The 23,146-nt window shown below is 45.7% G+C and overlaps 1 protein-coding gene across 3 annotated transcripts in view; it reads left to right on the forward strand.

Moving 5' to 3' along the window:
* The window catches only part of RAB34 (RAB34, member RAS oncogene family), a 72,873-nt gene that overhangs the window by 23,363 nt on the left and 26,364 nt on the right, over positions 1-23,146 (forward strand). For 2 of the 3 annotated variants that reach the window (XM_082247076.1, XM_082247077.1), the window contains exons 4-6: positions 10,416-10,484; positions 12,906-13,007; positions 22,621-22,685. In XM_082247076.1, coding sequence (XP_082103202.1) covers positions 10,416-10,484; positions 12,906-13,007; positions 22,621-22,685 — 236 coding nt within the window. The remainder of the gene's footprint in view (positions 1-10,415; positions 10,485-12,905; positions 13,008-22,620; positions 22,686-23,146) is intronic. The other variant, XM_082247078.1, reaches the window with a different exon arrangement.

The following is a 23,146-nucleotide window of genomic DNA, read 5'->3' on the forward strand; positions in this document are numbered from 1 at the left end:
GAATCAACCCCCTGTATCTCTCCCACCCCCCTCTCTCTTTTCCTCTCTCTCTCTCTCTTTCTCTTTCTCTTTCTCTTTCTCTTTCTCTTTCTCTTTCTCTTTCTCTTTCTTTTCTCTCTCTCTTTCTTTTCTCTCTCTCTTTTCTCTCTTTCTTTTCTCTCTTTCTTTTCTCTCTTTCTTTTCTCTCTCTCTCTTTCTTTTCTCTCTTTCTTTTCTCTCTTTCTTTTCTCTCTCTCTTTCTTTTCTCTCTCTCTTTCTTTTCTCTCTCTCTCTTTTTTTCTTTTCTCTCTCTCTCTCTTTTTTTCTTTTCTCTCTCTCTCTTTTTTTCTTTTCTCTCTCTCTCTCTTTTTTTCTTTTCTCTCTCTCTCTCTTTTTTTCTTTTCTCTCTCTCTCTTTTTTTCTTTTCTCTCTCTCTCTCTCTTTCTTTCTTTTCTCTCTCTCTCTCTCTCTCTTTCTTTTTTTTCTCTCTCTCTCTTTCTTTTTTTTCTCTCTCTCTCTCTCTCTCTTTCTTTTTTTTTCTCTCTCTCTCTCTTGTGCTCTCTCTCTATCTCTCTCCCTTCACCTCATTCTCTCATACCCCCCTCTCTCTCCTCCCCTCTCTTGCATACAGGCAGGAGGAACGAAGTGGAAACCGGCTAACAGGTGACAGCAAGTGAGAGTTAGTAATCTTATTCCCTATCCCCCCACCTCAAGCACCGTCACTCATCCACCCCCTACCCCCACCACTGCCACTGATCTCATCCTCCTAATGAAGGACTACAGGTCCCAGCATGACCCCCTGAGATCTAAGTGGTTAAATCCTTAGACCTCAGGGGTTCATGTTGGGACTTGCAATCCTTCAATTTTAGAGGGAGTCACATCCTTAGATCTAAGGAGTTCATGTTGGAACTTGCAGTCCTTCATTTTTGAGGGATGTGACCCCCCCCAAAAGTGAAGGACTACATGTCCGAGCATGAGCCCCTCAGAGCTGAGGATGTGACAGCCCCCCCAATGGAGGGGGTAGGAATCATGTACGTCAGTGTAATGGTCAGTATAGGAATCAGGTAGGTCAGTGTAGTGGTCAGGTAGGTCAGTGTAAGGATCATGTTGCTCAGGTTAGGGATCAGGTTGTTCAGTGTAGTGGTCAGTGTAGGAATCAGGTAGGTTAGAGTAATGGTCAGTATAGGGATCAGATAGGTTAGTGTAGTGGTCAGGTATTTCAGTATAGGAATCACGTAGGTAAGTGTAAGGGTCAGTGTAGTGGACAGGTAGGTCAGTGTAAGGGTCAGTGTAGTGGACAGGTAGGTCAGTGTAAGGGTCAGTGTAGTGGACAGGTAGGTCAGTGTAAGGGTCAGTGTAGTGGGCCGGTAGGTCAGTGTATGTCCAGTTTTTACTCCAGATACCTCAGGTCATTTGTATTCCTTTTGTAGTATAAAGTACAGAGTTTTATATACAACTTTAGTGCCTTAGATTATAAAGAGCATTTGTTTAATGTATGTTAGCCCAACTTTGAAAGAACAATGACACTCTTTAAATCTAAGTGGCCGCCTGCAGCTGCAATGTTGGGCTAACACACATGAAACAAATGCCTATAGGTAAGGGGCCACCCAGCAACGTCACATGGCACCGCCCCCTTGTGACCTCACCGACCGGTGCATGTTGGGGGGGAGGAGGGGTGTCCCTGAATGGTAGTTTGGAAATGTGGTCACCCTACCTATCTGTGATGTGGGAGCAATTGGGGAAGACAGACTGCTGGAAGCGTTTAGCTCTCCTTCATCAGATGGCTTGTGATTCCCATTCTTCACCAAATGCTTTCATCTTTCTGTTTGCTATAATTTGCTGTATCTGAATCTGCCAAATGTTTCTCCCTTCTCCGAACACACAGGCCTTCCCCAGTTCATTCACTGGCAGTGCCTCAAATTCTACGCTGACCGCATAAGTCATGATGTATTTATTTCCTGTGTTTCTGTACTTGTTGTTTAGTACATAGCAGAGTACATAGAGCCATTACATCAGTACCCCAAAAGAGTCTATTGTCCCTATTTTTATCACGAAAGAACAATTAAGGACCCTTTAGGGAAGAATCAAGTTCCAGTTTCTATTTAGATTGTGGAAGGAAAATTAAAATCCCCCCCCCCCTCTAAAAACCACATAAACTGTATGAGTGAGTTATTCATCATATATAAATAGATACTACTGTCTAAAACCCACCCTGCACCCATGACATACAAACCGGTGCCCATCAAATACAAACACTACCCCGCACGTACATTGGACATTTTATAGATAGACAACTCCTATCCTAATATTGATCAGTGCTTCCAGAATAATAGTAAGTACTGTAGTAGGGAACACACACAAAAAGATACACCCAGCATCTTTCCAAATAACGGTTCTGTTTATTCAGCACTTTTGAGTTTATTTACCCACTTTACGACCGTCAGCCACAGTTATACTGCGTCAGGAAGCCGCTCCTGAGCAAACCAACGTAGCTATACGTCGGTCGCGCGCAGGAGGCTAGGGGGGGAGCGTGCACCACCAGCGGCACGCTCCTGCCCCCGCTCTTCAGCGGGGAAGCTGATGCAGCGGGCAGCCCGCTCTGATTGCCGCCTGACACCCGTGATCGCTCCCAGCTGAGAGAGAAGGATGGTCGGCTGTTGTAAACACAGCTGACCGTTCTTCTCTCTGGAATGAACACAGAGCTCCTGTGATCCTTCTATGTAGGAACACAGGCCTCTATGGTCATTTCACAAGCCACGCCCTCCCACAGTTAGAATCACTCCCCTAGGCTCACATTTAACCCCTTGATCACCCACACTGTTAACCCCTTCCCTGCCAGTGTCATTATTACAGTAGCAGTGCATATTTTTAGCACTGATTACTGTAGTAATGTCACTGGTCACCCCAAAAGTGTCAAAAATGTCAGTTAGGGGTCCCATCTGTCCACCGCAATGTCGCAGTCCCGCAAAAAAAAAAATCGCAGATCGCCGCCATTACTAGTAAAAAAAAAAACAATAAAAATGACATAAATCTTTCCCGTAGTTAGTAGACGCAATAACTTTTGCGCAAACCAATCAAAATACGCTTATTGCAAATTTTTTTTTTCACCAAAATATGTAGCAGAAAACAAATTGGCCTAAAATGTTAAATTTATATTTTTACATTTTTTTTGGGAATGTTATATAGCAAAATGTGAAAAATATTGTTTTTTTTTTTTTTTTCAGAATTGTCGCTTTTTTTTGTTTATAGCGCAAAAAATAAAAATCGCACAGGTGATCAAATACCACCAAAAGAAAGCTCTATGTGTGGGAAAAAAAGGACATCAATTTTATTTAGGTACAGCGTCGCACAACCGCGCAATTGTCCCTTAAAGTAACACAGTGCAGAATCGCAAAATATGGCCTGGTCAGGAAGAGGGCAAATCCTTCCGGTCCAGAAATGGTTAAACTTGCTTACTTAGGTATTACATTAACCTCTTGCAAACTGCCACCCGCAATGTACTGCAGACGGGTGGCCAGTGCAGGCAAAGCAACGTACTAATGCCCTCCCTGCTGACACCAGCTGTGATTGTACATAGCCAGAGTCTGCCAGCAAGTCCTTGCCAATGATTCACAGCTAGGACCTGCTGATTGCCTTTATGCAATCACAGCCCAGAGCTTTGTGTTGACAATCAATACAGGGCTTTGTACAGAGGAAACAATCTCTCTGTTTCTCATCCCTGCAAATCAGATATGAGAAACAAAGAGATCTTTAGTAAAAGAAACACACTTTTACACACATCACACATTGTTAGGCACACTTTTAACCCCTTGATCATCCTAGATCAGTGATGGCGAACCTGGGCCCCCTAGATGTTTTGGAACTACATTTCCCATGATGCTCATGCACTCTGCAGTGTAGTTGAGCATCATGGGAAATGTAGTTCCAAAACATCTGGGGTGCCAAGGTTTGCTATCATTGCCCTAGATGTTAATCCCCTTCCCAGCCAGTGTCATTAGTACAGTGACAGTGTATAGTATTAGCACTGATCACTGTATTAGTGTTACTGGTAATGTCAGTGGCAGTCAGTTAGTTGCCCCCCCCCCCCATGTCAGTTAGTGTCAGAATGTCTGCCACACTATCTCAATCCCTGATCACCGCCATTACTTATACATATATGCCATAGTTTGTAGATGCTTTAACTTTCACACAAACCAATCCTTATACACTTACAAGACCTGTAGCAGAATACATTTTTTGGAAAAAGTTATGAAGAAATTTGATTTTTTTTTTTAATTTTTATTGGCTATGTTTTGAAGCAGAAAGTAAAAAAATATTGTTTTGCTTTCAAAATTTTCAATCTTTTTTTATTTATATCGCAAAAAATAAAAAACCCAATGATGATCAAATACTACCAAAAGAAAACTCTATTTGTGTGAAAAAAACAACTGATTTAAATTTGGTTTGGGTACAGTGTTGCATGACCGCGCGGTTACCAGTTAAAAAAGCGCAATGCTGAATAGCAAAAAATGGCCTGGTCGTGAAGGGAGGTAAAACCATCCGAGCCGAAGTGGTTGATATTACAATTGTAAGCAGTACATATGGGGGACAGTTTCATTTCAGGGTTTTAGGAATGTGAGTATGTGGCAGTAGAGCTAGTGTGATGCCAAGGACATTGGTTGCAGTAGACAAAGCATAATTCATGTACAGTATATACAGAGTTTAAAATGTCATTCACACATAGACAACTCTATTCCTAATACAAAATAATAAAATGTGCACCAAATCTAGCGCTCATGATCCAGCTATACTAGGTAATAGGAGGATGTTGGGGGACAGCGCCAGTTAAAAAAAAAAAACCTCCTACATTTGGCCTGTGGGTATAGCAGTCTGTCTGATAGAAGCCAACTATTGGGCTGGCATTTGTAGGACGTTCAACCAAATGACTCCAGATCAGCTTTTTGCCAATGGCATGTTCTGACGGGGGGCGCTCTCTGCGAATGGCATGTTCTGGCGGGGGGGCGCGCTCTGCCAATGGCATGTTCTGGCGGGGGGGCGCTCTCTGCCAATGGCATGTTCTGGCGGGGGGCGCTCTCTGCCAATGGCATGTTCTGGCGGGGGGGCGCTCTCTGCCAATGGCATGTTCTGGCAGGGGGCGCGCTCTGCCAATGGCATGTTCTGGCGGGGGGCGCTCTCTGCCAATGGCATGTTCTGGCGGGGGGCGCTCTCTGCCAATGGCATGTTCTGGCGGGGGGCGCTCTCTGCCAATGGCATGTTCTGGCAGGGGGCGCGCTCTGCCAATGGCATGTTCTGGCGGGGGGCGCTCTCTGCCAATGGCATGTTCTGGCGGGGGCGCTCTCTGCCAATGGCATGTTCTGGCGGGGGGCGCTCTCTGCCAATGGCATGTTCTGGCGGGGGGCACTCTCTGCCAATGGCATGTTCTGGCGGGGGCGCTCTCTGCCAATGGCATGTTCTGGCGGGGGGCGCTCTCTGCCAATGGCATGTTCTGGCGGGGGGCGGCCTTGTCAGAACACAACAGCTCAGCAGAGGAGATCGCTGAACTAACCTTGCATGATTAGTACAGTGTCTCCGACCAGAGCTGTCAGTTTTTTTTTTTTTTGTGCAACCCACGGGGTTGCGTGAAAAAAAAATTAGTGTGTACCCTGATAAAAGCTGGCCATGAGCTAACATATTTCTTTTGTTTAGCTTGGGGGCTGAGCAAATATAATCTAATGGACTCCTCCATTCGCACAACCTGCATGGATGGACGCATCCCCCCTGCCAGGCTATTGTATTATGACAGTATTCCTCATTGGCTGAGTGACATCAGTGGGAGCCATTGGCTCCTGCTGGTGTCAATCACAGCCAGTGAGGAGAGAGAGGGGGCGGACCGAGCCCTGCTCTATGTATCTATGTGTCAGGAGCGAGCATGTATGCGTGTCCCCATAGCAAGTGGCTTGCTGTGGGGGCAATCAGCAGGGGGGAGGAGTCAGGAGCATCGGCGGGGGACCCGAGAAGAAGAAGATTGGGGCTGCTCTGTGCAAAACCATTGCATTGAGAAGGTAAGTATGACATGTTTGTTCTTTTAAAGAAATACAAATCCTAGGTGGTGGTTGACATTTTGCTGCTAATGTAAAAAAAAGAGATCAGGGGCATGAAAGGCATAAGGGCACATTGGGTAAAAAAAGGTCCATTAAAAGTGCCTGGGGGCCTGTTTGTGTAATTGACTTACAATTTTAGGGCTACTTTATATTATTATATCTTTGCCATAAGCAGTCTTGGGTAATATACAGTAGTATACAAGAAATTGTGTGTAGTGTGCAAAAATCCTCATGCCGCAACTTTATTGAGGTTTCCTGAGTGTCCAGAGAGATATTCTGGCTAAAGGCCAATCCAGTTATCAACTCTTGAGTGAGGCAGTAGTTTCTTGCATTTTCTAAAGACCAGTCACTGCTGTTCTCTCTTCTTGAGCAGAGGAACTGGTCTTATATCCGCCCCTTCTGTAGTTCTCTGCAGATTGCCTGCAGGAGGCAGGTCTGCTTGGTCCCCCCTACAGCATTCTTCAGTCTATTTGCAGCCCAGTGATGATGTCATTGCTACTTTTTATAAAGTAATATCAGGCTTTGCAAAGGCATTTAGTCCACATAAATGCATTTATATTCTTTTTGGCTATTGAGGAACATATAAAAGAAAAATGTTGTTCCTTGAGCTATGCTTTACTCAAAGTATGCCTGTCTTGAGAAAAATATTGGGGCTTATATATCTCTAGCGGCTTTTAAAAATGAAAGTTGTCTGGCTGTGTCTGGCTTCAGTCAGATGGGATCACCATAAAAATGTCTTCTCTTTCTGGAGCCTGTGTTTTAGTAAATATTCTAACTTTCTACATATTTTAGGTGTGTGCACTCTGTTTAATATAAGCCCTCATCCTTCCAAGATAGGCCTGCTGAGATGAGACCAATGTTATAAATATATAAATGAAACGTTATCATTTTTGGGCCTGGTTTTGCTTTTCTTCACAAGTTCATGTTCTCCGTCCCCTGTGTTAATTCCTTCACACCCAGACTCTCCTTAATTCCAAACATCCTCCCTGGGCTGGCTGCCTATTTCGTCTGGTTACCTCAGCTGTTCAGAGAGGCCTCTGCTTTTCAATGAATGTTCTTCAGTAGCGTCACCTTTTCCATAGAGACAGCAGTTTGCTGCTGCCGCCACCTCTGCGCCTCGCCTCACTTCCTGCACCAAACACTTTTACTGTTTAACCTCTTAAATGTCCTGTTTTGCAGGACCTCAATCATTTTGAAAATCGTCTTTTCCATCTTCTGCCTTTCTTTAAAATAGGTCATTTGCATTTGGAAGCTTTGGAGCTTTTGCTTTTCTGGCATTTTTACTTTTGTGCTTTAGGCCCCTTTCACACTATCCGTCCATCGGACGGATTCCGTTTTTCTCAGCGGGGGATCGAGCCACCGATCCCCCGCTGAGCAGGAGGATGACAGCTGTGTCTCCGCGCTGTGTGCGGAGACACAGCTGTCAGTTCCCCATGCATCTCTATGGGGGAAATCGGATGGGAACGGACCGTCAGTCCATTCTCATCCAATCCCATCCGATCCGCTGGACGGATGGAAAATCCGATCCCCCATAGAGATGCATGGGGGGACTGTTCAGATCCGCCAAAAAAACAGACAGGCGGATCTGAACGTTCCGCCTGTGTGAAAGGGGCCTTAGGGCCCTTTCACACGGGCGTTCCGCATGTCCGCAAATCATCCTATTTTTTTGCGGATGATATACGGACATAATGAATGTCAATGGCATTGCGGATGTCAGCAGATGACCGTTTTTTGGAACGGAACAGAACGGAACTGATGCAAAATCGGATGTCAGCGGTGTCATCCGCTGACATCCGCAATGCCCATAGACATACATTATGTCCGTATATCATCCGCAAACGGATAAGATGATATGCTGACATACGGAGCGGATGACACAAGTGTCATCTGCCCTGTGAAAAAAAAAAAGTGCCGGAGCGGATGGCAATGCGGTCCGCTCCGTGTGAAAGAGCCCTTAGAGTATATAGCAGGGGTCTCCAAACTTTCTGATCAAAGGGCCACTTTACTGTCCTTGAGGCTTTAGAGAGGCCGGACTAAAGCCAGCAGGTTCAGAAATAGTGCCCTATTGTTGATATCCGAAGGAATGGTGCCCCATTATTGGTATTTAGGGTAGGAATGGTGCCTTGTCACTGGTGTCTATGGGAGGAATATTGCCCGATGATCGGTATCTGTGAGAGGAAGGGTTCCCCATCATTGGTTTTAGTGGAAGAAATGGTGCCCTATTGATATCAGTGGAAGGATTGGTGCCCCATTTAGCTGTATTTAAGGTAGGAATGGTGCCCCATCACTGTTGTCTATGGGAGAAGTAGTGCCCCATCATTGCTATCGGTGGAAGGAAGGGTTCTCCATCATCGGTATCTGTGGGAGGAGTAGTTCCCTATCATTGGTATCTGTGGGAGGAATGGTGCCCCATCATTGGTGTCTGTGGGAGGAATGGTGCCCCATCATTGGTGTCAGTGGGAGGAATGGTGCCATAGGTTGAAGGTTTGCTTTCCATAGGTTGAAGAAAAGAAAATCGCTTGATTCCCCCATCAAAACAGTCACTGTTGATGGGAGAATCCCTCCTGCGGTGCTATTGTATTTTCAGCATTTTACGGCAGTGATCATACCAAAAAAACGTGACAGCTTGGTTGTACTGAAGTTGATCAATAGATCAGCTTCAGTACAATTAGCCTCCCATTGATGGATTGAAATTTGGCCAGTTACTGCTAACCTGGGTGACTTTCGATCTATCTAAGTTTGGCTTTAGTCTTAGTAAAGCCTGAAGAGAGCTCTTTACAGTATGGGTGTCTAACCTTTTGGCTTCTCTGGGCCACATGGAGTGTAGAGAAATTTTCTCGGGCCGCATCCGCATATAAAATATATACTATAGTTAAGGTATATAAATATTAAAATGCCACCGCGCCCTTCCTGCGCCGTATTAGGAATACTGGAATCAGTATACAGAGGTTTACTTCTTCTGAGAGATATTAAAGGAACATTCTAACCACCATGACCACTTCAGTGATTTGAAGTGGCCATGGTGGTAGGAGTCAGAAACACTGGACATGCTGGGATATTTACAGTTATGTGCTGGGGCTAGTTGCACCCCTAGCACATATGACTTAGGCAGCCAGAAAATGTCATGTCCTTATTCATACGTATGAACAAGGACATGACATATTATGACAAAACACAACTAGTTATTATAAAACACATTGTAACAATTTACACACGCTAATGCACATACCTTTTCTACTTATTTTGCAGACTGCTGGCGGGTACTGCTGGTCCGGTTATTGCTGGCGGATACTGCTGGTGGTTACTGCTGGTGGGTAATGCTGGTCATGCGGGTACTGCTGGAGGAAGCAGCAGCTGCAGTAGAGAGCAGAGCCGCTGCTTCCTGTATGGCTCCTGTCACAGGCGGAGTGCATTTCATATCACTCCGCCTGTCACTGAGTCAGACCTATACAGAAAGCGGCGGCTCTGTCACTGACTGCAGACATCGTAAGTCTCCCGCGGCAGCTAGGAGATCGCGCGGCACTTGCAGCCTAGTGCGTGCCCATCCAATGCAGCCTAAACAGTGCCCATCCAATGCAGCCTCACCAGTGCGTGTCTATCCAATGCAGCCTCACTAGTGCATGCCCATCCAATGCAGCTTTACCAGTGTGTGCCCATCCAATGCAGCTTCACCAGTGTGTGCCCATCCAATGCAGCCTGATCAGTGTCCAGCGAATGTAGCCTCACCAGTGCATGCCCATCAAATGCAGCCTCACCAGTGAGTGCCCATCCAATGCAGCCTGATCAGTGTCCAGCGAATGTAGCCTCACCAGTGCATGCCCATCAAATGCAGCCTCACCAGTGAGTGCCCAGTGAGTACCAGTGAGAAAGGAGAGCCACTGGATTACACAGAGCCACTGGATTACACAGAGCGGGGATCAGTCCTGCCTCCTGGACCGGCTCCTATGATAGATGTCACCAATGTGCTGTCTATAGTAGGAGCCAGTCCAGGAGGCGGGGCTATGTATGACCGCGGCTACCAGGTAAGCAGGAGATCCCCGCTCTGTTTGTAATCCAGCGGCACTCGCCCCCCCCTCCGAGGGACCCTCTGCCTACAGTTACTTGGAAGTCGCTGTGGCTGTGCCCCTGACTCAACTTCCAGGGGCAGTGGGCCACATTGCCTGCGGTTCTGGGCTGCATGCAGCCTTCGGGCCGCAGGTTGGACATGCCTGCTTTACAGGGTATAGCCGGGTTTTCTACTTTTCATGTCTGCAAGGGTCTGATTTTGTAATACATGCAAAAATGTATGATTATTGTCTTCACAGTGTATTTTGATAGAGTATTTCTGATATAAATATATGTCTCATTAACTTCCAGCAGATTTAGGATCTCCAAGGTTATCGTGGTTGGTGACCTTTCAGTGGGAAAGACATGCATGATAAATAGGTAAGAGAATGGGGGCATAAAAGCCTAACAACATGATAATTATCTTATTGTGGGAAAGCTAAAGCTGGCCATTCTCATGCAGAAATAATCACTCAATGGCTCTGCTTGCTATGAAGATATGGCAAGCAAAAACATTTTATTCATGTTAGTGAAGAACTAAAGGCACACACAGATACCTTAGTTCCAACAATCCAATGCCTGTGAGGTCACTCGCATCCCATCCAATCTTCTCTATGGATTCTTCCAGGTACCAGTTTTTGGCTGTTTTGATTGCCTGGCACAGGGAAAGGTCACTTCCAAATGCAAGCAAGAAGAGCAGCGCTGCTACCCGTACCCATACAGCTCACCAATAAATGAGCTCCCGGGTGCTCGATCCACAGCTGTGTAAATGAGTACATATTTAGAAAGATGATCCTCACACTGGTAGTTGCTGTTAAAAAATCTTCATCTTTATGCAGGACCCACAGAACACAACTGCTGATAAGATCAGTTGATGCGTTTCAGCCTATAAGGCCTTAGTCATAACTACATTATGTGACCTAATATGTAGAACCAGAATAAGGGAACAGTATTGTGACACAAATAATTTAAATGTTAGAAATATTTTCAATGTAACCCATCACTTTAGGGAATGCCATCAGGGTGATCTTTCGTCATTTCATTTTTGAGGAATAGAACGGCTGTCTCACTCACCTAGAGGAGGCGATAGGGAGACAAGGTTACTAGGAAGAGAGGCATGGTGGATTTTTAGGCTTTATTCCAGATCACCTCGGGGGTTAAACCTGAGATGGGATCTAGATCTGCACATAGATTAAACTGTCTCTCCCCAGTGTCTCTCTTCCCTCTTGGTCTCTTTTTAACTTTTCTTAACTATTTTCAGTTTTTTTATATGTATACTATCATTGTGTAGTTTGTGGACATTAAGTGCCACATACATGGGTTTCCTTAGTATATACTACAACTGATTCAAATTTTGGCTAGGTTTCTGCAATTAATTGGGACAATGAATGGGTGGAGCCTGTGATATATAGAGTCACTATATATTTTAAAGTTTTGTATCTAAATGTAGTTATGACTAAGGCCTTGTAGGCTGAAATGCTTCAACTGGTCTTATCAGGAGTTGTGTTCTGTGGGTCCTGAATAAAGATGAAGATTTTTTTAAGAGCAACTACCGGTGTTTGGATCATCTTTCTATATAAGGTCACTTCCACTGAATCCACTCATGCGTGGGAGTGCAGTCATTCTGGCACACTGGCAGCGTACTGGAATGTAAACTGAGATTCTGTTGGAAATGGCATTTCTAGTCTTTCCACGTACTACCAACAGTGCCTTGCTAAACAGACAGTTTAGCACTGGGGGGGGGGGGGGGGGGGGAAGGTGGGCAAAGTAAGGTCAATTTATGTTATTTAGTAATGTAATCCAATAGGATTACAATATATCAGTGTGTTTGTGTGTTAGTTTTTGAATTTGCCGCCCGTTCCACCCCCCTGCGATGTGACGCTTGCAGGGAACGGAAGCCGGGGCACATAGCATCAGGCGGAAAATCCGGCCGCCGTACACTGCCGGAATACATTGCGGGATCTTGGGGACAAGGTAATTAACTTCTTCCAGAATCCAGCGATTTCTCCCTGGCGGTACCCGAGTGTGGCTCGGGGTGACCGCTAATGGCACTGAAATTCCAACCCGAGCCACACTCGGGAATACCGCCAGGGAGGTTAATAGATACAATTTCAAGTAGTAAGATTTGAGAACTGGTTCATGGATTACTTTTTCAGGACTTCAGCACAATTTCACTGCTATAGACTATAATGTAAATCATGCTGCAAATCGTCTATATCAGCACTACTTGAGCCTGGAAGAAGTTAAATATTAATCTTTTCTTAGTTTAAACTTTTGTTCATAACATCGCTGTTCCTCAATGTGACATGGACAGCCCCTCTCACTGAAGTAGCACTGAAGTCTTATCAAATCATTACAAATCTCACAGAAGTAGTGCTGAAGTGGTGTTGAAGTCAGATTTTAAATCCCACTACTTTTAATCGACCCAGTGTGACCGCAGGCTTAGTGGGGAAGGGTTAGAATTTCTGGCAGGTTTTATTGTTTCCTGTTACTCTACTTTAAGAACTCATATCAGTTTTTTTCCTGTGACCCTAGAACTATAAATGAGGAGAATGGGTATCACCAGGACAGGAAGTAAGGCACAATCAACCTGGGTCTAATCCTTCACAACTGTATACAAAGCAAAAAATAAATGAAAATGTTTTGTCTGGAGTTGTATTTATTTCAATCCCTACAGTATGTACAGAGCTTGGTTTTCAGATGTAATAAGTTGGCCCAACAAATTGATTATTCCTAACCCAATGCTGTGTCTGTTTATATTGTTGTTTGGCAAATTTATCTATCCTGCGTTGCTTTTTATAGGTTCTGTAAGGATGTATTTGATAAAAACTACAAAGCAACAATCGGGGTGGATTTTGAAATGGAAAGGTTTGAGATCCTGGGAGTTCCCTTCAGTTTACAGTTGTAAGTAATAGGAAATTTGGAAAAAACTTGTTTTGCTTTACATTTTAAGTATGTAATCTGTTTGTGGGAGATCAGATGTAAACACATACTTTTGTTCTCAGTGCCAAGAGTCTGGCTCCTTAGTTTTCTGTACGAGTCTGCTGATGGAGGGAGCAACTGGCAATTGGAGAGCTCCTCTACATTTCACTAACGATATTGGCTACACTAAGGCTCCTTTCACACCGTCCGTTGGACGGATTCCATTTTTCTCAGCGGGGGATTGAGCCGCCGATCCCCCGCTGAGCAGGAGGATGACAGCTGTGTCTCCGCACTGTGTGCGGAGACACAGCTGTCAGTTCCCCATGCATCTCTATGGGGGAAATCGGATGGGAACGGGCCGCTGGACCGATGGAAAATAGGGTTTCCATCCGTCCAGATTTGACGGATTGGATTGGGCGCCAGCGGACATGTCTCCGCTGACATCCGATCCCCCATAGAGATGCATGGGGGGACCGTTCAGATCCGCCAAAAAAACGGACAGGCGGATCTGAACGGTCCGTCTGTATAAAGGGGCCTTAAGCAGAACTCTAACACTTAACCCTACCTGAATATCTAACATGCTACAAAACCCTAGCATTTAACCTCCTGATTAACTCAAAACCCAAAGTAGCTGCCAAATGATTTCTTTTGTTAGCTGATGTTAGTTGCCTGGCTGTCATGCTGATTATTTGAATTTATTGCTTTCTGAGTTTTTGACCAGAAACAAGTTTGGAGATAAGGAATTCTGACACTCCTTTGCAGCATTCTTCTTTCGGGTCTGTATCTTTAAGGTACTCTTGTTATAGACAGCCAAAACACTTGCGTTTTCAGAAACAGTCCAGCGATGGAAGCCCCATACATCTCTCAGGACAGAGTCACTTTAAAGCAGGCCTTACATTATACAATTTTCTTCTACAACTTTCCTTTAGATTTACCAAAACCATATACAGGCGGTCCCCGGGTTACAGACAAGATAGGGATTGTAGGTTTGTTCTTAAATCAAATTTGTTTAGAAGTCGGAAAAGGTAAATTTTTTAAGTGTAGACCCAGCCAAAATACGTTTTTTGGATAGCATAGGGAAGGGTTAACGCCCCTGTACCATTTGTTTTGCTGCCTGTACCCCTGTTCAGAAGATTTCACCCCACTTTCTGTCCTTATGACAACTGGATTTTGAAAATTTTGGGTTGTTATGGAAACAAGGATTGGTAATAAAGCTTCATTAGAGACACCTTTTTCCTCATGAGAACTCTTACAGGAGTGAATTTCCCTTCCTAGGATAGATTTCTCCTCACTTCCTGTTGTCTCTTTCCGTTTGAAAGTAGGAGTCGTTTGTAAGTTGGATGTTTGTAATCCGGGGACCGCCTGTAATATAAGATCACACCTAAACACTTTCAATTTTGTATGCAATCAGGCAGGCCCTTGTACTACATAGTTGAAGGTAAATTAAAAAAAAATTGAACAAGAAAATTGTATAATGTATGGCCAGATTAACACTTAAGTTGACTTTTTGTAAAAAAAAAAAAATAATGAATGCACATGATTTTGCAGGTAGAAAAATGTGCATTTATTATTTTTTTACACTGCAGCCTGCAAAGCATTGCACCTGCGATCAGTGGATCATTGGTGTAATGTTAGGCTCCAGCAGACATCTGCCGTACGGTCAGACAGATACTGAAGTGCAGGAAGAGTCAATGAACTAAGAGGGTGCTCATCAAAACCCTTCTAGTTCATTGAAAATTACAAGCCGCCTGCTGTGGTGGCAGACTTGTATTTCATTCATTCACAGATTGCTGTGAATGAATTAGGCAGCTGTGTGGGCAGAGCCCTGCACAGCCATGCTGTTTTCAAAATGAGACAGGAGTGCATGGTGAGAAACCCACACCTGCTGTCATTGGTTAGAGGTCGGGGGTAAAGGTCAGCTGCTGCACAGTAACATGTTACACCCTTAATACAGGTGTAAAATGTAACATGTTACAAAAGGTAAGCTTATACTTAAGGCCTTATTCACACCATGGTGCAGAGACGTCAGTTTTTCTGTACGCGTTCTGCAAGGACACGAAAAAACAATTGTGCCCTGTTCACACCAGAACACTGGTATCAGGTGCAGATTTTTTTCTGTGCAGAAATCTGTAGCGTGTATGGAGTTTTCTATGTGGAAAAAAAACTGTCGTGACATCAACACTATGGTGTGAACTGGGTACATAACTGATACGCATGAAGACTGACGTCATCATGCATAAAAAAAAAGGCGCATGACCCTGATGTAAACTTGTTTCTGCAAGTGAAATCTGCACGGTTTTCCCATCAGTTTTCCTGCATGTATGGTATGAAACCATTTTTCCTGACAGACTCCATGGCAGCATACGTATCGGGTTTGGCCCCGCCTCCAAACCTACCCATAGGACCTCACTCCCATAAATCTTTGCTCCTGTTCAGCACACGTGTTCTTTTTTTGTCCTCCAAAGGATTACCTGATATCCTACCTGAAGATGGATTCCGGGTGATGGATGGCTCTACCAGTCGGGTATGGAGCTCTCCAATAAGCCCCAGCTGCTGCGGGGTATGGAGTAGGGGCGAAGATGTATGCAGCCTTGGCCAAAAAGCCCAGCTGCTGCGGGTGGCCGGTACCCTAAGAATGAGATAAGTCCGGTGTGTGCATCCATCCCTGGTGATCTGCGGTCCGTGAGTACAAAGTCCTCCATGGCAGCTATTTTGTTTATATTATTGCTTGCTCGTGCCTTTATGTCTTACCTGGTTTTTCTCCTGCCTTCCCTGGTGGCTAGTGGTCCGGGGCCGGTCAGCGATTCACTTCCTGACCGGCCTCCGGTGCGCGCTACTGCGCATGTGCGGCGCCTCGGGAACGAGGCTTGGTTCTCGCGCATGCGCAGTGTAAGCACGGCGCATGCGCAGTAAGCTGGCGTCGGTGGCGATCGCTGATGACGTCACCAGGCGCCATATTTAAACCCCAGAGCTGTCAGCAGTGTTGTGTTTGTACACACTGCTGATACTGGGTGTTACACATCGTTTTTGTGGTCATTTTGCTGTGCGCTGCCGCTCTGCCTGCTAACCTTGGTTCCTGGTGAGTACTGGCCCCAGTTTGGGAGCAACCCCCCCCCCCCCCCCCGCTTTGCTGGTTTTTCTGACATGCTGTCCGGCTCATTCTTGTAGGTCAGCATCAGAATGGAAGCTACTTTGCCCTCCGGTGGTCAGCCCGCCCCTAACAGGTATTTGGGGCTTCTTGGTGGGGTTGTGGGTTATAGGGGGTGGGGGTAGGAACTCAAGTGTTCCTAGCTTCCTGTCTGTGTTTTCTGTTTTTTCTCTTGTTCACAGCCCTCCTCGTTCAGAGACTAGGCACTCTTCTCAAAGAAGTGAAAGGCGCTCAAGCTCTCGCCACCGGCACTCTACTGGAAAGTCCCGTTCGGGCTCACATCATCGTAAAGCGTCCACTTCAGCCAGCCACGCACAGAGACCTGACAAAGCAGGTTGCAGGGGCTGTGGCGCTAGTGTCCCGGAGAGGAAGCTTTTCTGTGACAGATGTTTCTCCCAGGCTGCGGGAGAAAGGGATACTTCCGATCAACGCATTGAGGCTTTGGTCAAGAGAGTGGTAAAGGACTCTTTGGCAGAGTTGGGTGTCAGTCGTTCTCAAGACACTGCAACGGCTTCCCCAAGCCCTTCCCCTGTAGCACTACAGGTACAGGAAGATTTCGAGTCGGCCCACACAAGCCATCAGTCGGTGCTCTTGTCGGGTAGCGACTCTGAAGATGAAGATCCCTGCTTGGGTTTTGAATATACCTTGGTGCCTTCCCTGGTTAAAGCGGTCAGAGAGACCTTAAATTGGGAAGAGTCAGCTGTTCCCCCTCCCAAGCAGAAGAAGTACTTTAAACAGCTCAATAAGGAGCGTGTTAATTTTCCCTTCCTGGGAGAGTTGGGTGAAATCATCTTGGAGGAGTGGAAAAAGGTGGAACGAAAGAATTCCTTAGTATCCAAGATGGCTAAACTTTACCCCTTCAAAGAGGATGATGTGAAACATCTTGAGTCTCCTCCCCTAGTTGACGCAGCAGTCATGAGACTGGTCAAGCACGTGACCCTTCCCTTAGAGGATACGGTCTCATTTAAAGACCCGTTGGACCGAAGGATGGACTCTGATTTGAAGAGAATCTACCTTACAGCAGGTATGGCCTGTAAACCAGTCCTGGCTTTGGCTGCTCTATCCAAAGCCATGGAGTCTTGGGCTGATGTGGTAGACGAATCGGTCAGATCGGTTTCGGAGGAGGTGGCCAGAAGCGCTCCAATCCAGGAGCTTAGGCTGGGTGCGTCGTTCCTTGGGGAGGCTTCCATAGACTTGATCCGTCTATTGGCAAGAGTTATGCTGTCCTCGGTCACAGCTAAGAGAGCTCTTTGGCTCCGCCCTTGGGTTGCGGATCCGGCATCAAAGCAAGTTTGGTGCCGTATTCCCTTTGAGGGGTCCTCCCTTTTCGGGAATAAACTTGACGAGGCCATAACCCGGGCTACAGGCGGTAAGTCTGGGTTTCTTCCCCAGGATCGGCGCCAGTTCAACGTCAAGAAAGGACAGCCTACCAGAAAATTTGTGCCTGACCGGGCCAGGGAAGCTCGTTCTTATAGACCTGGTCGGGAGTTCAACCGGAACTGGAGATCCAGACAGTCTTCCAGGAAGACGACAAAGAACGTCTCCTCGGGGGACCGTGAGCCCACTAAGTCCTTTTGAAGGTGGGCCCGCTCAGACATGTCGGGTGGGTGCGCGTCTACGCTCCTTCCGACATGTCTGGGCGGCTTCGATTCAGGACCCCTGGGCCGTCAGGACGGTGTCTTCAGGCCACAAGTGGGTCTTCAAGGAGAGGCCAGGCTCAAGGTTCCTGCCTACTGCCATACCATGCCTAGAAGAAAGGCGTCAGATTTTGTTTTCTTACGTCGAAGCTCTCATTGCTCAAGGGGCTGTCATCTCCGTTCCAGAGTCCGAGCGAGGCCAAGGAATATATTCTCCGCTCTTTCTGGTCCAAAAGAAGAACGGATCATGGAGACCAGTAATAGATTTGACCTTCTTGAACAAATTCATAAAAAAAGAAAGGTTCAAAATGGAGACCCTGTTGTCCATACAGCAGTCAGTCCAGCCGGCAGATTGGATGGTGTCCATCGACTTGAAAGACGCCTACTTTCATGTCCCTGTGGACGAAGATTTTCAAAGGTTTCTCCGGTTCGAAGTGGGAGGATTACATCTTCAGTTTATCTGTCTCCCATTCGGGCTCTCAACATCTCCACGGACCTTTTCAAAAATCTTATTGGCCGTGGTAGCCCTACTGAGATTGAAAGGTATCCGTCTTCACCACTATTTGGACGATCTACTCCTGTTGTCCCAAGACAGAGGCCAACTATTAGTTCATCTGGAGCAGGTCGTGTCCACTCTCCAGAAGTTTGGTTGGTTACTCAACAAGGAGAAGAGTCACCTGATTCCAACTCAGTCCCTGATCTACTTGGGCGCTCTGTTCGACACAGAGAAGGCGACTATCTCTCTTCCAGAGGAAAAGATAGGGACTCTTCGAGACAGGATTCGCTTTGCCCTCTCATCCTCTCATCTTCAGGCACGTCAATGCCTGAAGGTGATCGGGACTATGGTCGCAGTAGTCCCCATGGTGAAGTGGGCCCTGTGGAGGATGAGACCCTTTCAGAAGGGATTCCTTCAGCAATGGGATACGTGGCATCTGGATCAACGCATCTTCTTAACCCCTTCAATGAGAGCGAGTCTCCCCTGGTGGTTATGCAGAGACCACCTGCTGAACTGCCACTCTCTGAGGCCAGCTCCGTGGGTAGTGGTTACCTCGGACGCCAGCAACATAGGCTGGGGTGCCCACTGTCTGTCAGAGGTGGCACAGGGCAGGTGGGAGTTTTCCACTCGAGGAATAGTATCCAACATACTAGAACTCCGAGCAGCATTCCAAGCTCTTCGAGCATTTGCTCACCTGACAAAAGACCAACCTGTCATGCTGCGCCTGGACAACACCTCAGCAGTGGCATACATCAGGAAACAAGGGGGAACACGCAGCTGGTCCCTATTGAGGGAAGTGGAGCCGATTATGTCCTGGGCACAGAAAAATCTCTCGAATCTTTCAGCGGTTTATGTTCCAGGAGTCCAGAATGTCAAAGCAGACTTCTTGTCCAGAGTGGATCTGGACAACAACGAGTGGTCCCTTCACAAGGAAACGTTCAACTGGATCCTAACATTGGGGCTTTCTCCAGAGGTAGACCTCTTCGCCTCCCCCTGCAATCACAAACTGCCGAAGTACTACTCAAGATTCAGAGATCCACAAGCATCAGGGATAGATGCACTCTCGGATCAGTGGAGATTCCACAGGGCATACGCCTTCCCACCAATTCCGATTGTGTTGCAGTTCCTTCGGAGACTCAGGTCGGAGCCAGTGGAGGTAGTGGCGGTGATTCCCTTCTGGCCGAACAGGCCATGGTTTCCCCTTCTGACGCTACTCAGTGTCCGAGACCCAATCCCGCTACCCTTCAGACCGGATCTGTTGTCCCAGGGGTCTGTACTCCATCCGTGCCCAGACCGTTTACATCTCAGGGTCTGGATGTTGAGAGGAGGAGGTTACAGGCTTTAGGCTGTCCAGAAACGGCAATCTCGACATTACTTAGTGCTAGAAGAAGCTCAACGAACAGGGTGTATCAGAGAATCTGGGAAAAATTTTCTGCACAACTGAATACAAGGCCTGATCCTCAATCTTCAATTAAGATCCAGGATGTATTGAGCTTTCTCCAATCAGGACTGGATTTGCCTCTATCAGTGAGTTCGCTCAGAGTCCAGGTCTCGGCTATTTCCGCTTTTACAGGGATCTCCTGGGCCACTCATGCCCTAATTCGTCAGTTCTTCCAAGGGGCAGTGAGAATCAGACCTCAGAGAAAACCCAGGTTTCCCAAGTGGGATCTGCCACTAGTTCTGGATTTCCTGGCGAGTCAGATTCAAGACATGTCTGATTCTTTGACCATAAGAGAGCTTTCACTGATAACAGTGTTTCTGGTAGCTATAACCTCAGCAAAAAGAGTGTCGGAAATTGGGTCCTTTGGGACACAAGAGCCTTTCTTAACCTTTTTTCCTGACAGAGTGGTGCTCATCCCCATGCTGGATGCGAGACCAAAAAGGACCTCTGTCTTCCATGAAAACATAGAAACAGTATTACCAACCTTTAGACAGGAAGAGGAAGAATCTTCGGTTCATCCGCTGGATGTTGGAGAGTGTATTAAGAAATATTTAGATGCCACTTCCTCTTTCAGAAAATCAGAACATCTTTTTGTTACCTTCTATGGAAAAAACAAAGGTTCAAGAGCCTCGACGAGATCCATTTCCTCTTGGATCATCCAGACCATCCAGTGGGCTTATAGGGCTAAGGGCTTGACCCCTCCAGCAGTAGTTACAGCTCATTCGACGCGGAGCATCTCTACCTCCTGGGCAGTATCCAGACATGTGGCTCCTGAAGTCATTTGCAGAGCAGCGTCGTGGTCCTCTATTAACACTTTCTTATCCCATTACTGTGTTGAGCCAGCGGCTCTTTCTTCTGTGAATTTCGGTTTGCAAGTCCTGTCTGTTTGACAAAATGCATTAAACTTTTCTGTTCAGCACCTGCCCACCCTGTGTGTACGGCGAGTTATTTCCCGATACGTATGCTGCCATGGAGTCTGTCAGGAAAACGGAAAATTTATATCAAATACTTACCGTAATTTTCCTTTCCTGATGGACTCCATGGCAGCAGGAGTTCCCTCCCGGATTTCTGTGGAGGATAGTTACAGAACACGTGTGCTGAACAGGAGCAAAGATTTATGGGAGTGAGGTCCTATGGGTAGGTTTGGAGGCGGGGCCAAACCCGATACGTATGCTGCCATGGAGTCCATCAGGAAAGGAAAATTACGGTAAGTATTTGATATAAATTTTCCGTTTTCATGCATGGTATAGTAAACCATGCATGAGAAAGGAACACCCAGGAACAGTCTAAGCAGGTTGTCCTACACTTTTATTTAGTAATGCAGTAAACACAGTGTCGGTGCTTAGGGGCTTTGTGCAACAAATCCATAGCATAAAAGAAACAAAACATCTGCTTGTCTGAATCACTAACTACTCAGGTCAGGTCCTGACTAACAGAGTGATCATTATGGGTTCAACAAACAGCCATCTCTTCTGCCTTTTTTAGTGTTCTGTCAGCAGTCAGACTTTTCACTCAGCAACAGACTCCCACAGCTAGGAAAGCAAGAGAGAGAACCCGGGCATCAGTCAGCTCGCATAAAGTGGTCTGTGGACAATTTAGATTGGTAAAAGTTATATTGTGGACCTAGGCTTGGAGGCTTATTCCCACACAAAGCTCCACAAAGTCCCAGGACTCAGGACAGTTGCTAAACCCAGGACCCTGCATTCACTATATCTGGTCTCCCACAGTACACAGAACATAGAAATGCAATTATTTTAGTAAATCTAAACTGCTAAATACCTTTTCACAGCAGCAGTATGTAGCAGTCTTATGACTTTTACCAGTGTCTGGTTAAATCTTGAAGAAAGAGTTTTCATTCTCCTCTGGCTGTCCTATGAGGCTGCAGGACCCCTGACCTCTCTGTCTGGGCAGTGCTGATTGCTAAGAAAAAAAATCTATCTAGCAATACACACCAAACTGAGCATGTGCAGAGAGACCACAAGGCTCTGTTCTATCAGGAGAAGGAATGGGGACTGTGGAAGAAGGGTAGGATAAGTGAAGACAGGATCAAACAGCCTTTTTACACAATGCAGAGGATTAACCCCTTAGGTCCCACATTGAGTATAACAAGCATGCTTTAATGCATATACAGACTAATTTTACTGTTGTGGGTTTAGTAACACTTTAATATTCTGGGCCCTTTACTATGTGTATGTAACTTACATACTGCTCACAATTCTGCCAGCCAGATCCTAACAGCATATACAGTGTATGTATATATATATATATATATATATATATATATATATACAGTGTATGTGTGTGTGTGTATATATATATATATATATATATATATATAGTGTTATTTTGCTCATTTTTGGGGGTTTTAATTATTCACTTATTATACACCCACATTTTTGGACTGATTTGGCTATAGGCATGCATAGTCACATCTGTAAAACTGGTCACACAAAGTAGGATCCTGTCAGATAGTAGATAATACTTACTGCCATAAAATGACCACATGCCCTGATATTTGAAGTTATTTTACCACATTTTTATCACTTACATTTAGCTCCCATTTAGAAATTGCTTTACTTACCCTGCACTTTACACAGAGTGACTATTGGCAGATTAGGCCTTTGTGTGAGTCACTGAGTGTCCAATTATTTAGACATTATAATGCTCACAGGGTGATTTCATTTTTGAAAAGTTCAGCTTTTACCTGAAGCAATAAAAATGAGTGGTTGGAAAGAAGGGGGAGACCTGTCCATATTGTACTGTAGTTGTCATAATTAATGGCAGTAAGCTGTATTGAATGGAAAAGGACACATATGGGAGTCCCTTTATTTTCATGGTGCTGTGTAATTTTTTAATATTTTTTTTCCTACTAGATGGGACACAGCAGGGCAAGAGAGGTTTAAGTGCATTGCCTCCACATACTACAGAGGTGCTCAAGGTATGCATTAGAGACCTGTTTATTGGGAATGTTGTTTGTTAGTATTCCCAACTGTGCGTTGGTGTGTTTTTTGTTTGTAGTTTATGTGAATATAAAAAGATTTAACTTAGTTCTCTTTCAGACAGGCGGCAGTGCTTACCACCTTCTAAAAAAGCAATCTGTGGTAGATCACTTTGCAGGGGGCGGTATAGCAGCTGTTGATAGGCACTCAGGAGGCCGCCTCCTGATGCCTGTTTTATTGTTTTTGATTTATTCCTTTTTTCTAATGCTGTATTATGGGACCATGCCGCAACTGTGAGTTTGACAGGCATTTTGATGATGGGCGAGTTTGACAGGCTGTGCCTTCTGTGTAGCTCTGCAGCCTGAATTAAAAATGCTATGGCCACAGCATGGGCACAGCTCTGTCAGGCTGTAAAAATAGAATTTGGGTCGGCAGCTGGGGGCTGATAAAATGCGGCTCA

Source organism: Pelophylax lessonae (genome assembly GCF_965119305.1).
Source record: "Pelophylax lessonae genome assembly, chromosome: 2".
NCBI lineage: Eukaryota > Metazoa > Chordata > Amphibia > Anura > Ranidae > Pelophylax > Pelophylax lessonae.